Genomic DNA, 13,289 nt, shown 5'->3' on the forward strand with positions numbered 1-13,289 from the left:
TTTCTCTTCCCCTCCTAATAGATTCCTCTCCCCCTCTCCATTTTTTCCTTTAAGATCAAGACATAACAGAAACACTAGCAGGACTTTTGTCTAATTTGACTCTTTCTATGACTCCTGATTATGATAGGGTTCATTTAATAGGGTTCCCTATTAAAGTGTAATCAGTTTAGCCTTGTCTGTTCCATTAAGATTGTATTTACTTTTTAATGTTTTTCATAACTTCTGATTTCAACTGTACACAACCTACACAATTTTGGTCTTTTCATCAGGAATTCTTAGAAGTCTACAATTCCATTAAAAATCCATTTCCCTCCATAGCATTCATTACACATTAGGTTTTGTTGGGTAAGTTATTCTTGGCTGTGGCCAAGCCTTCTGGAATATGGTCTTTCAAAATCATTTATCCAAGGGGGCAGCCAGGTGGCACAGTGGATAAAGCATCGGCTCTGGATTCAGGAGTACCTGAGTTCAAATCCGGCCTCAGACAATTGACACTTACCAGCTGTATGACCCTGGGCAAGTCACTTAACCCCCATTGCCCCACCAAAGAAAACAAAAAAAATCATTTATCCTTTATAATGGTGGCTGCTAAATTGCATGTGATCCTGACTAATACTTCTAATTGAATTTTTTCTCTCTGGCCACTTGAAATAGTTTTCTTTGACCTGGGAGGTTTTTGGCTGTAATGTTCCTGGAAGTTTTCATTTTGGAATTTCTTTCAGGAGATGACCAGTGGGTTTTTTCTGTTTCCATTTTGGTCATGGTGTTCTGATAGTCCAGTGATTTGTATTTTTTTCCTTCTCATTCTCTGTTCCAGGTTACTTTTTCTTTATTTTAGTAACTAGTTTCTTCTATTATTTCAGTCTTTGTTTTAAGATTTTTTGTTGTATCATAGAGTCATTGATGTCTATTTGGTCTGTTCTAATTTCCATGGAGTTTATTGCTTGGGCAAGGTTTTGCACCTCTTGTTCCAAGCTATTTTTAAAAAAATTATTTAATGTTTAATTTATGGAATAAAACAAGCATTTACATAACATAATATAATAAAAAGATGATTGCACATGAAATTGCAAGCTATTAATTCCATTTCCAAGTTTTTCTTTCCTAGCTCTCATTTCTCATTCAATTTTTTCGTCAAGCACTTTCATCTCATTTATTTAAAAAAATTAAACTTAAAAGAATGTTTTGCTTTGTCTCTTCAAGGAATTCTAGTTGAATTTGTGCCCAAGATATATTTTTCTTTAAGGCTTTGCTTATACATATTTTGAAGTCATTCTCTTCTGGATTTGTGCCGAGCATATCTGTTGCCATGTGCATGCATATGTGTATATGTATGTATAGGTATATAAACACATTTATGAAAGATATATTATGTATAAATGGTATAGATGTATGGTAAAATAATGGAATTTGGCAGATGCCCAGGGGTCCGACTTGATTGACTTAGTGGTTTCTCATTCACACCCAATTCAAACACTACTAAGTCAATCAAATCAGACCCCTGGGCATCTGCCAAATTTCATTATTTTACCATATGCCACCCAACTAACTCTCCCCATGTTAAATTTTGCCCCTACAGATGTCATATGTGTTTTACATATGTTATATATATACATGTATACACACACACATATATGTTTATACACACATGCTTATCTAACATTGGGGTTTTTGTTTGTTTCGTTATCTTTCAAGCCTACTTCTGACTTTGGACTCGATTTTAGGTCTAGGTTCTGAGAACTTCTGGAAGAAGGACTGGGCTAGTCTTTGCACTGCATCCTGGTATCTCCTGGTTTTTAAGTATTTTTAATGAGAGAGTATATGAAATCTCATGGTTGAGAGGCAGCCTTGTGTGGTGGAAAGACCATTTATTGCATTTAGAATAAGATCTTGATTCAAATCCTGACTGATATTTATAAGCTACATGACCTCATTGAGTCCCCACAACTTTTTTTTTTTTTTGGGTGGGGCAATGAGGGTTAAGTGACTTGCCCAGGGTCACACAGCTAGTACGTGTCAAGTGTCTGAGGTCAGATTTGAACTCAGATCCTCCTGAATCCAGGGCCGGTGCTTTATCCACTTTCCACCTAGCTTCTCTGCCCACAACTTTTTAAATATGTTTGCTCATTTTTAAAATGAAGGACTTAGATTTAATGACTTCTGAGCTCCATCCCAACTCCTGATCCATGATCTTTTGAAACATTTATCCATTTTTCTATCCATTCGGTGCTAGATCATTTTGAAATTAAATGACCTAATAGTGAAATATGAAACTCATTCACCAGTAATTTTTAAGCATCTGTTTAATACAAAGAAAACGATTATTTCTCTTTTTTATTTTCTTTTTTATTCTCTCCCATCATTCCCTCAACAATTCTTAATTCATGTGTAAATAACCTTTTCCAAATATGAATATCAGCATGCACATATACATATAGCCCTCCTTTTCTCAATCAGCAATGTAATTGCAGGTCCTGGAAGTTCATTAATATCATAGGAAAAGAGAAAACATAAAGGGCATGCTATCTTAGAGCACAGAGATGATCAGAACAACTCTGCTTTATAAATTAAAAATAAAACAAATTAAAGCGACATGGCAGGTATTGTGGTACTGGGTTTGTTTGTTTTTTTTTCCTATTTAAAAAAAACACACCCACCACTAAACTTTGTAAATCAAAAAACAAAGAAAACAAAACAATAAACAATATGTAATCAGTAGAATAATTTTTTTAAAGGGGGATATCAATCTCTACCTAAGAAGTATGATAAACTTTTTACTGTAACATTGACTCCGTAACCCCCCATCCAGGATGGCTGGGGGTTCAGGGTGGGGAGAGGAGGGTGCTTTAAATAACAACATATTGAAGGAGCCTGAAGCAGACCATTAAGTCCATTGGGATTGGGGGCTTGATCTCATTTCCATCCAGGCGGAGATAGCGGAGGTGGGGTCCATCATTGAAGGAATCACGCATTCCTGCCACAGCAGGGATGGCTGGACATATCACTGACCCATTAACGCCTGTAGAGGTAAGAACAGTGTGAACACTCTTGGGTTTGATTCCGTAAACACACATGTGGCATACACACACACACACAAACACATGAACACATGTGTGCACAAACACATCACTTTTCTCCAAAAATATAAGATAATCATCCATAGGGCTTTAGGACATTTATTCTAGGTCACAGGCACTTAATTTGGGATCTGTGAATGTGTTTATCAATATTTTTATAACTGGATTTCAGTATAATTTATTTCATTTGGCATCCTATGAATTTATTTTATGCATTTAGAAATATTATTCTGGGAAGGGTTCCCTAAAGTTAAACCAGACAGCCTATGGGATCCGGGACACACACAAACACACACACACACACGCACACACACACACACACACGTTAAAAATTAATATTCTAGGTTATGTAAAGCATAAGGTAGGCCTGGAGTCAGGAAGACCTGAGTTCAAAATCTGAACTCAGACTCTTATTAGCTGTGTGACCCTAGGCAAGTAACTCCACCATTTTTGCTTCAGTTTCTTCATCTGTAAAGTGATTCAGAGAAGGAAATGGAAAACCACTCCAGTATCTTTGCCAAGAAAACCCCAAATGGGGTTAGGAAGAGTAGGACATGTCTGAACAACAACATAACAAAACGCTTCATAGCCTTCCTGTGTAGATTTCCCAAGATAAGCTTCTTCCAATTAAGAGAAATTAGTCCTCAAGCAATAGCCACACATCTCATAAATGAGGCAGGATAGTAAAAAAAGAAGGAGCATTGTTTTTGAAGTCAGGTGACTTGGACTCAAATCTTGTCTCTCCTTTTTACATTCTCTGTGGTCTTGGGCAAATCATTTAATCTTTTTTGGACCTGAGTTTCCACATCCATCAAATAAAGGATCCAGACGAAAGGGCCTCTGGGGTCCCTTCTATCTCTCGATCTAAGATCCTATGACTAAATTCACCATTCTGCAACTGTGCCTCAGTTTCCTCATCTATAAAATAGGGAGCAGTGGGATATAGACTAATGGGATTTCCAAAGTCTCTTCTAGTTCCAAATCGATGATCCTGGGGCCAGGGCATTACTCAAAACCCCCTTTTTAGTGGAAAAAGACCTGGAAGGGCTTTCCCTTGACTGGGTCCTGGTAGAATCCAGAGTCTTTTACATATCACAGTGAAGCCTCAGAATAAAGAATAGATAGGTCTTCAACAAAGGGACAAATAACTAGTGAAGTAACATCTTTTACAGATCTTTCTTCTATGTAAATCAGGCCAATGATCATTATAATTAACCTTTAATAGCTTTATGACTTAAAACTCATTTCACTCATGTAATTTTATTTCTAAAAGTCCTTTACTTATGTGGAAGGTGAGTAGTATGAGTCTTATTTTGTCTCATTTTACAGATTATAAAAATGAGACCAAGAGGTTATATGCACAGTTAGTATGTCATTAGTAGAACTAAACTCAGTGCCTCCCAACGCCACCATTCTACTCTATTTCTCAGGAAATATTTGGTGAATGAATGAATGAATAATAGAGGATTACAAAGTCAGGCTAGTTGAGGAGAAAATGGTTAAAAATTTGGGAGGGCAGTGTGATTTCACTGGTATTGGAAACTCCCTCTACCAGTATAGAGTGGTACCTTCTAATCATAGAGAGTCATCTAGTGTGGCGAAAGGTTAATCTCAGGTTTACACAGCCAGTACATATCAGAAATATCTACCCTTCACCAAGGTCAGTTTTCTAACCATGATACCATACTACCCCACAGAAGATTACCTTGCAAATGTGCAAAATACTTCCAAATCAGAGGCTCCTTTAATCAATGTCTTTAATTAAGATATCATGAAAAAACAAATCAAGAAAAGCCAGAATTCATAATTTTAGTATTTTTAATTAAAAAGTTTACTCTTGCCAAGAATTAAATTGGAATGACCCCAATCACAATACTTTCTGAGGCATTTAGGATGAAAGAAAATAACGTCATTTCTCATATTAGCAACCATTCTGGAAGGCTACTTAGGCAAACATTTCTAATCTTACCAAAGAGAAAACAAAGAATAGCTTTACCAACTGAACAAAAACCCCAAGGTTCGAGTATATGAAAAAGCCCATGTCTTAGCCTCAAACAAAACCCAAATCAAATTGACAGATTGTTTCATGGAAAGATCGCTGGACTTGAAGTCAGGATACTTGGGTTTTAGATCTGGTTCTAACATTTACAAACCTGTGCAACCTTGAAGAAATCACTTAACTTCTTTGAACTTCAATTTTACCCAGTTACAATACAGAGAATTATAATTTTGATCATTAACTCTAACTAGGGAAAGACACTTCATCTCTTCTTGCCTTCATTCCTTTGCATATCTTTTCCCACATATCTGACATTCCCTTCCACCTCACATGCTCTGTATCCCTGAATTCCCCAGGGTGACTCCTGGAGCCTCCTCAACCTAGAGGCCCTGAGATTCTCTCCAGCAACTACTCTATTAGGTATTAGATTTCCATGCAGGGGGGCAGATGAGTGACTGAGTGGGTAGAAGACCAGCTATGGAGTCAGGAGGACCTGAGTTCAAACCAGGCATCAGACACTTACTAGCTGTGTGACCCTGCATAAGTCACTTAACACCAATTGCCTCAAAAAAAAAAAAAAAAAGAAAGAAGAGAAAAAAGATTTCACTGCAGGACCGCCTGCTTAGATTCAGTCAAAGTCCATAGATAATAAACTTTTGAAAATGCTGCTAGGGGCAGCTAGGTGGCCCAGTGGATAGAGCACTGACCCTGGAGTCAGGAGGACCTGAGTTCAAATCAGACCTCAGACACTTAACACTTATTAGCTGTGTGACCCTGGACAAGTCACTTAACCCCAATTGCCTCACTAAAAAAAAAAAAAAAAAAAAAGGAAAGAAAATGCTGCTGAACTACCTATCTACCCCCTAGGGTTTTTAAAGGATCAAATGAGATGTCAAGTATTTTACAAATCTGAAATGGGGATACAAGTGTCATCTATTATTATTCTACAATTATTTTCTTAAAGATAACTTATGTTATCCTTACATACAGAGCAAAGCCCTCTGGTATATTAACCTTCTAAAATCTTTTTATTTATTTACACATATTATCCATCTGTGACTCCAGAAGATAAGCTATAGTCTTCTAAAGTATAGAAGGGATACAAATCCTCTTGGTGTACACCTCTGTCCCCCATTCTCCACTTTTCTTCTACTTACACCCTTAACAGAAGGTATATAGGAATATCTTAACTAGTATGTATGACAATCCTGCTTTCAACACATGCAGAGCCAGGCCTGGCCTGGTACAGAATTATGAAGGTAAAGGAATTTGTCTTAAGAGTTTCTAGCATTCTCATTCCCTATATTCCCTACCTAGTGGCATACCTTCTTCATCAATTTCTCAGAACATTCTTATAATTTCATATTTTGACCTATCTAACACAGTGACCATTTATATTATTAGTCATTTTCCAGTCATGTCTGACTCTCTGCAACCCCATTTGGGGTTTTCTTGGCAAAGATACAGGAGTGGTTTGCCATTTCTTCTCTAGCTCATTTTACAGATGAGGAAACTGAGGAAAAAGGGTTAAGTGACTTGCCCAGGGTCATATAGGAGGTAAGTGTCTGAGACTGGATTTGAACTCAGGCCTGGCACTCTATCCACTGTGCTACCTAGGTGCCCAGCATAATGCCCAGAAAATCTTGCTTAGTGAAATTGATTTAAAATATTAAAATGCTGATTAAAAAAATGTTAAAGATGCTTTTGCACTCAACAACTTTTAATTCTAAAATTATAAAACTTAGGGGCAGCTAGGTGGTACAGTGGATAGAGCACTGGCCCTGGAGTCAGGAGGACCTGAGTTCAAATCCAGCCTCAGACACTTGACACTTACAAGCTGTGTGACCCTGGGCAAGTCACTTAACCAGAATCGCCTCACCAAACAAACAAATAAACAAACAAGAGAAACAAATAAATAAATAAAATTAAAAATAAATACTTAAATAAATAAGTGAATGAATAAATAAACAAATGAATGAATGAGCGAATGAAAAACAAATAAATAAATAAATGAAATTATATAATTTAAAAAGTTATCCCTCTTACCAATCCATGTTACTGTCTCTGCTTGAGTCACATACCTCAACAAAAATCCATCTAGCTTGAGGAACTCAAATCCAGAAGCATGTAAATTGAGACCAATATGGCAGACAGTCTACTTTCCCAAAGGAGAAGGATTCCTCTTTGATAATTTATAGGATTCAACTCTTCAAATTCCATTTCGGACATTGGAATTTGATTGGTCATAAAGATATCTTTTAAATGATCATTTAAAGACAACTACTCTTTCATTGAGTTAAATTCAAGAAAATATGGTGGGCACTTTGTAATCCAAACCTGAAATTTTCTTCAATGAACTATGAAAACAAACTGTTTCCATGATGATCACTTATATGCATAGACATATACATATATGTGTGTGTGTATGTGTATATATACATATATATGTGTGTGTGTATATATATATATGTATATATAAATTGGCACCTTTCATTTTTATATGGTTTATATTTCCCCTCCCCTGCATTCTTCTTCCTCTCTCTTCTCATAGAGCAAAATATCAATTATTTTTTTAAAGGTTGAAAAGAAAAACAAAATAAACAAAACTCATCCACACCTCAAAAAAGATGTTGCCTTGGGGCAGCTAGGTGGCGCAGTGGATAGAGCACCAGCCCTGGATTCAGGAGGACCTGAGTTCAAATCTGGCCTCAGACACTTAACACTTACTAGCTGTGTGACCCTGGGCAAGTCACTTAACCCCAATTGCCTCACTAAAAAAACAAAAACAAAAACAAACAACAAGAAAAAAAAAGATTTTGCATAGAATGTTGCACATCTGTGGACCTCCACCACTGAAGAGGAGTGTGCACGTGTGTGTGTGTGTGTGTGTATGTGTATGTGCGTGCTGAGTTTCACTTACTTCTGATTCTATTATGATCAAGATGGAGATGCTCAAGGTGAGCACTGATGCGTGGAACTTTGGTGAGACGATTGTGAGATAATTGTAGATCTAGAATTGAAGAGACATCAAATCCACTGGTGGGGAGGCCTGCGTCGGATAATTTATTATAATTGAGCCTCAGGAAAGCCACCTTGGGAATCACGTTGAAATAATTTTCTGGGATCCCCTCAATGGAATTGTTGTCCAAAAATAGTTGCATGGTGTTGGCAGGTAACCTAGGCGGCATGTTCCTGAGGGCATTTTGGGCCATGTTGAGTTGGACAAGGTTCTTGAGGCCTTTGAAGGTATCTCTTTGGAAAGCATTGTCCAAAAGTTTGTTATGCTGGAGATCAAGGAGGGTCAGATTCTCCAAGTTGCTGAAGGTGCCTTGAGGAATCCTTGAGACCTTGTTCCTTGCTAGCTGTAACTGTTCTAAACTTCTGGGGAGTGGGGCAGGAACCTCCTCCAATTCATTATCTTCCAGAAATAAGAAAAGTAGTTTCTTCAGCTGGCTCAAGGCCCCTCGCTCAATCCCATAATTAGTGATCTTATTTTTGTTGAGATTTATCCATCGCAGTTGGGTGGCGTTCACAAAAGGCTTCTCGGGGATGGTTGTGATCTGGTTATTTTCCAGATAAAGATACCATATTCTTGAAGGGATAGAGGGGATCTCTTTCAGGCCTCTGTTTTCACAGTATAAAGCATTGGGGAAGCTGGGAGGACAGAAACATTCAGGAGGACAATCAAAAGAGAGAGAAGTCCAGTCATCTGGATGGGTCACCTCATAGACCTGCCTTGCAATTCGAGTGCATGTGGTATTGGCTACGAGGAAAGCCAGGATGACGAAATGGACTGTGGGCGCCATTCAGACCCACCTGGAATAAGGGAAAGGAGCCATTAGCTAGGTTTCACTATCCATTTTCATGTTCAACGTATTATCCTTTTTTGAAGCTCTTTTTGTCCAGACTTAGAGTTTTGGTAGGTGGATTCCCCTACCAATTCATATCATCAACCTACTGTGAAAACTATATTCCTAATGAATTGCTTTTGGTCATTGTGTGGCTTGATGACATTTCCACAGTCACAAAGCCAGAATGTTCCAGAGGTAGAACCTGAACTCATTTTTCCTTTTCTCGGTGTCAGGCTCTTATCTATGACTTTGTTTCCTCTTACTCATCACCAGGTCACTGTAAACACTAATTTGGAATTAATATGGGGACACAGATCACTTAGGTCTAAACAATCTCTCAGAATTTCTTTTAATGCTCCCTATATATGTGAGGTACTCTGTTAGTCTCAGGAGTACAGCATCAAATCTTAGAAAAGACGTAGGCTAAATTCTGGGCTTTACTTTCTAATCATAAGTCCCTGACTATTAAACAATCAAATAAATAAGCAAACAAATAAATATATAGATAAATGAAGGAGTGGATGGATGGTGAATAAATAAATGGAAAATGGGCAAATAAACAAATGGATGAATATTAAACAAATAAAATTTTAAATATAAAAAAAAACACAAACTGAAGCAATGGTAAGGCAGATTATAGTAGCCCAAATGACTTTTCCTTCCCAAATCACATCAAATGATTAACATGAAAAAAAGTGGCAAGAATACAAAAGCCCCTCCAAGTGATCTTTTGATAACCTGAAGCAAGGGCTTGTGTCCTTCTTGAAAGATAAATGGGCATATGTTTTCACTTTTGCTACTAAATGAAGAGAACATCTGGTGGAGATTTTTTTCCAGGATCTTTGCGCCTTCGACCAAGAAGAAAGAGAGATCAAAGCAAGTTTTCCCAGCTGGTTGTTAAACCCAGGTTCTGAAAACTGTTAATTAATTGGCTGCTCTCCTTCCCAATGTTAGTTTTTCTTTTGGAGATGGGTGTGGGGAAGAGGATGAGGGATGGGGGATGGGGGATGGAGGGAAGAAACCCAGCATCCCCTGTACTTTTTCAGCTTCAGAATCAAGATGGACATCCAACATATTTAAACCAGAAAAGGTACTAATGAGCTCTCACATATTTGTTGAAAGGGCAGGGTGTATCTGGCTATAGCAGTTTTCTCATTGATGGGAAATACACACCCGATTCGGCTTCCTTTTGAACGACTAGCTTAAAATTCAAAATTTCCAATTTGGCTAAAGACAAAGATATCATGTAGAATTAGCAAAAAAAAGAAAGAAAGAAAGAAAGAAAGAAAGAAAGAAAGAAAGAAAGAAAGAAAGAAAGAAAGAAAGAAAGAAAGAAAGAAAGAAAGAAAGAAAGAAAGAAAATAAATTTAAACTTGGAATAGACATAAAAAATAAATATATTCTGACTCTTTCTCTGGGTATAGATAAGTGTTGTTACCCAGCCAGGAAATGGAAAAAACAGCAGTCATTTAGCAAAAGAAATTTCGCTGGGATACTTAAAAGAGAGGAAAATGGATCTGAGTGATTGTCTTTGGAAAAAAACTAAAATCAGTTCCAGGAATTGAATTTGCGGTTTATTCATTGAAAGAGGCAGCAAGTGGGGGTGAGGCTGACTTCAGAGATGTCAACCTTCCCAAATGCTTAATGTTGCTTTGGGCAACTTTCCAGCCAAGCAAAATCTACCACTTTTAGGGGGGACAGGGGAATCTGAGTCCCCTGTCTGCTGTTGCCCTATCAGTGACGGAACCAAGCCTCTGAGCATAAACTATAAGGTTAAAAACACAAAAATAATTTACCTTGCTATCCAGGAATCTAGCGCTGAATCCTAGGTCTGGGTCTGAAGGCTGTTAAAAAAATAAAATTAGTTTTAAGTCAATGATGATCTTTGAGTGGAAGCAATGGATTTTGATTTTTCTCCTCTGAGGTGTTTATTACAGGAGTCAACAAGCTGACTCTGACCTGATCCCACGTACACCTTATTATCTATTGTTTCCAGTGTGTCAGAATTTCAGAAGACAGCCTACCTCAGATTTCTTGGACCTTCCTCTTCCCTTTTTTATTGGTCACTGCTTTTTGACTGTAATAGTTCCACTCAGTTCCACAACTGTCGTTTTATGAATCCAGCCTAATATATATGCACCAGTGACTACAACTTTAACCCCTGCCACCACAACATCACCTCTGTACCTAGCCAGCATAGGAGAAGGGCATTCTTCCTTGAATTTCGAGAATCTTTGCCACTTCCAAGAAATTTTTGTTCAGTAGCCACAACTTAGAGAAGAGGCTGTAACAGAAAGAATTCCTCTCATGGAGACAGATAGTAGATGATAGATCTGATTTTGAATTTTAAAAAACAGATTTTAAACGATTAAAACAATTTCATTTCTGTAGAATCATTTCTTAAATTTGATTACAAAGAATAGACAATCAATGCTCTGTATCCCTAATGGAAATCTTTTACTTGATTCTAAAATAAAATAGATGCATGTGGGTTCTTTAAAATTTTTTAACATAATCAGTAAAATTGACACACACACACACATATATATGTATATATGGATACATATATATATATATATATATATTTTTAATGCTTGAAGAACTGAGTATTCACTAGCCCTAATATTGTCACCAAATACAGTTATATTCTTTGTTCAATACAAATAATTATAGGTCCTATGTTGTGTATTTAATATGGGACCACTATTAAACCAGGATAGGATTTTTTTTTTCTCATTAGGATAGAACACATGCTTCTCATTAAGTTCATGATTTATTGGAGAGTCTGCTGAGTTTCTTTTTGCTCCTTCCCCCCTTTACAATGTTTCTAAGTATCTTCCAATACTAAGGTTATTCATTCATTCATTCATTCATTCATTCATTCATTCCAAGTTCACCTCAGACACTACCTGTGTGACCCTGGGCAAGTCACTTAACCCCAATTGCTGTAAACATCCAGGGCCATTTCCAGTCGTCCTGATATGTATCTTTCCACTGGACCCAGATGGCTCTGGAGGAGAGAGTGAGACTGGTGACTTTGCACAACCCTCCTTCACTTAAATCCAATTCAGTACAAGTCATGACATCACCCTGATGTCATGGTCCTCTTCAAGAACAAAGGGCCAACAACAACAACAACAACAACAACAACAACATTCATTCATCAATTATCTATTAATAACCTACCACATAGAAGGCAGTGTGCTGAGAGACAGGACAAAATTGAAGTTAGAAATAAAAAAACCCCTGACCTCAAATGACTTACATTTTACTAACTCAAGATCACATGCACAAAAATGTCCTCATCAGAATGTATTATTTTCAGGGAGAAGCAGCTTCATTGATTTAATTGTTAGTTATTTTCCTTTCCAAATATTCCACATTTAAGGATTGAGAATAAGATTCAGTAATAAATTTGAGCTTGATATCAGCATTTTTTCCCCTAAAAATTAGGAGTCTCTTAAAGTAGAATAGAAGTTGCAGATTCCTAGGCATTAAAGATCTTCGAGAAGAGAATGACTTATATTGAAATGGGAAATCATTTCAGGTTGTGAGTTGGACCGCCAAGGTCACTTTTAACTCCAAAATTATTTGATTCTGCGATTCTGTGGAATGGTGGTATTAAGACAATCACATCCCCCCATCTCCCTTTGCGTGTCTTCTCCTTAATCAGGATTGTTGCCATTTATTTTCAAGTTAAGTTGATTTCAGAGATCTTTCAGAGGCTGCCTCTTACCACATCAAGAAGTATTCATGCTATGTAAAGAATACACCTACCTTATCTTTGATGGTTACAGAGTTACTGAGTTAAATGTTGCCATTCTGTCTTCTCTTTTGGTAAATCAGCTGTGGAATTTAAAATCCTGTTATATGAGTTCTTAACCTGGAGTCTTAAATAACAAACACACACACACACACACACACACACACATACGTGTATAACTAAGACTCCAGGTTAAGGTGTATGTATTTATGTGTATATGTGTTTATACGTATATGCACATACATACAAACACATATAGGTTTATATATATGGGTATATCTAATGTAGGTATAATTATAATATCTATATATCTATATATATACATAGATATAATCTATAGCTATCTAGATAGATTTTTGCAAGGGAGAGTAATTGGAATAATATAATAGTGATGGGACAGCTAGGTGGCAAAGTAGATAGAGTGTTGGGCTTGGAGTGAAGAAGATTCATCTTTCTGAGTTCAAATCCAGCCTCAGACAACAACTTTGTGACCCTAGGCAAGTCACTTAACCCTGTTTGCCTCAATTTCTTCATCTGAAAAATAAGCCAGAGAAGGAAATGGCCAACTACTTCAGTACCTTTGCCAATAAAAACCCAAA

The 13,289-nt window shown here is 37.1% G+C and overlaps 1 protein-coding gene across 1 annotated transcript; it reads right to left on the reverse strand.

The window, feature by feature from the left end:
• Window positions 1-2,846: 2,846 nt before the first annotated feature.
• KERA (keratocan) lies at window positions 2,847-8,882 on the reverse strand. Its single transcript, XM_043965064.1, has 2 exons — window positions 7,997-8,882; window positions 2,847-3,019 (listed from the first exon to the last, which is right to left on the reverse strand). The coding sequence occupies exons 1-2, from the start codon at window positions 8,880-8,882 to the stop codon at window positions 2,847-2,849; spliced, it is 1,059 nt and encodes a 352-aa protein (XP_043820999.1).
• Between the last annotated feature and the right edge of the window lie 4,407 nt (window positions 8,883-13,289).

Source organism: Dromiciops gliroides, chromosome 5 (genome assembly GCF_019393635.1).
Source record: "Dromiciops gliroides isolate mDroGli1 chromosome 5, mDroGli1.pri, whole genome shotgun sequence".
Taxonomy (NCBI): Eukaryota; Metazoa; Chordata; class Mammalia; order Microbiotheria; family Microbiotheriidae; genus Dromiciops; species Dromiciops gliroides.

Bases quoted from the DNA above. Each gene is read 5' to 3' on its own strand.
- KERA (XM_043965064.1), bottom strand. From the start codon at position 8,882: ATGGCGCCCACAGTCCATTTCGTCATCCTGGCTTTCCTCGTAGCCAAT. The intron at 3,020-7,996 runs GTAAGTGAAACT...TTACCTCTACAG, and splicing joins TGATCATAATAGAATCAGAA to GCGTTAATGGGTCAGTGATA.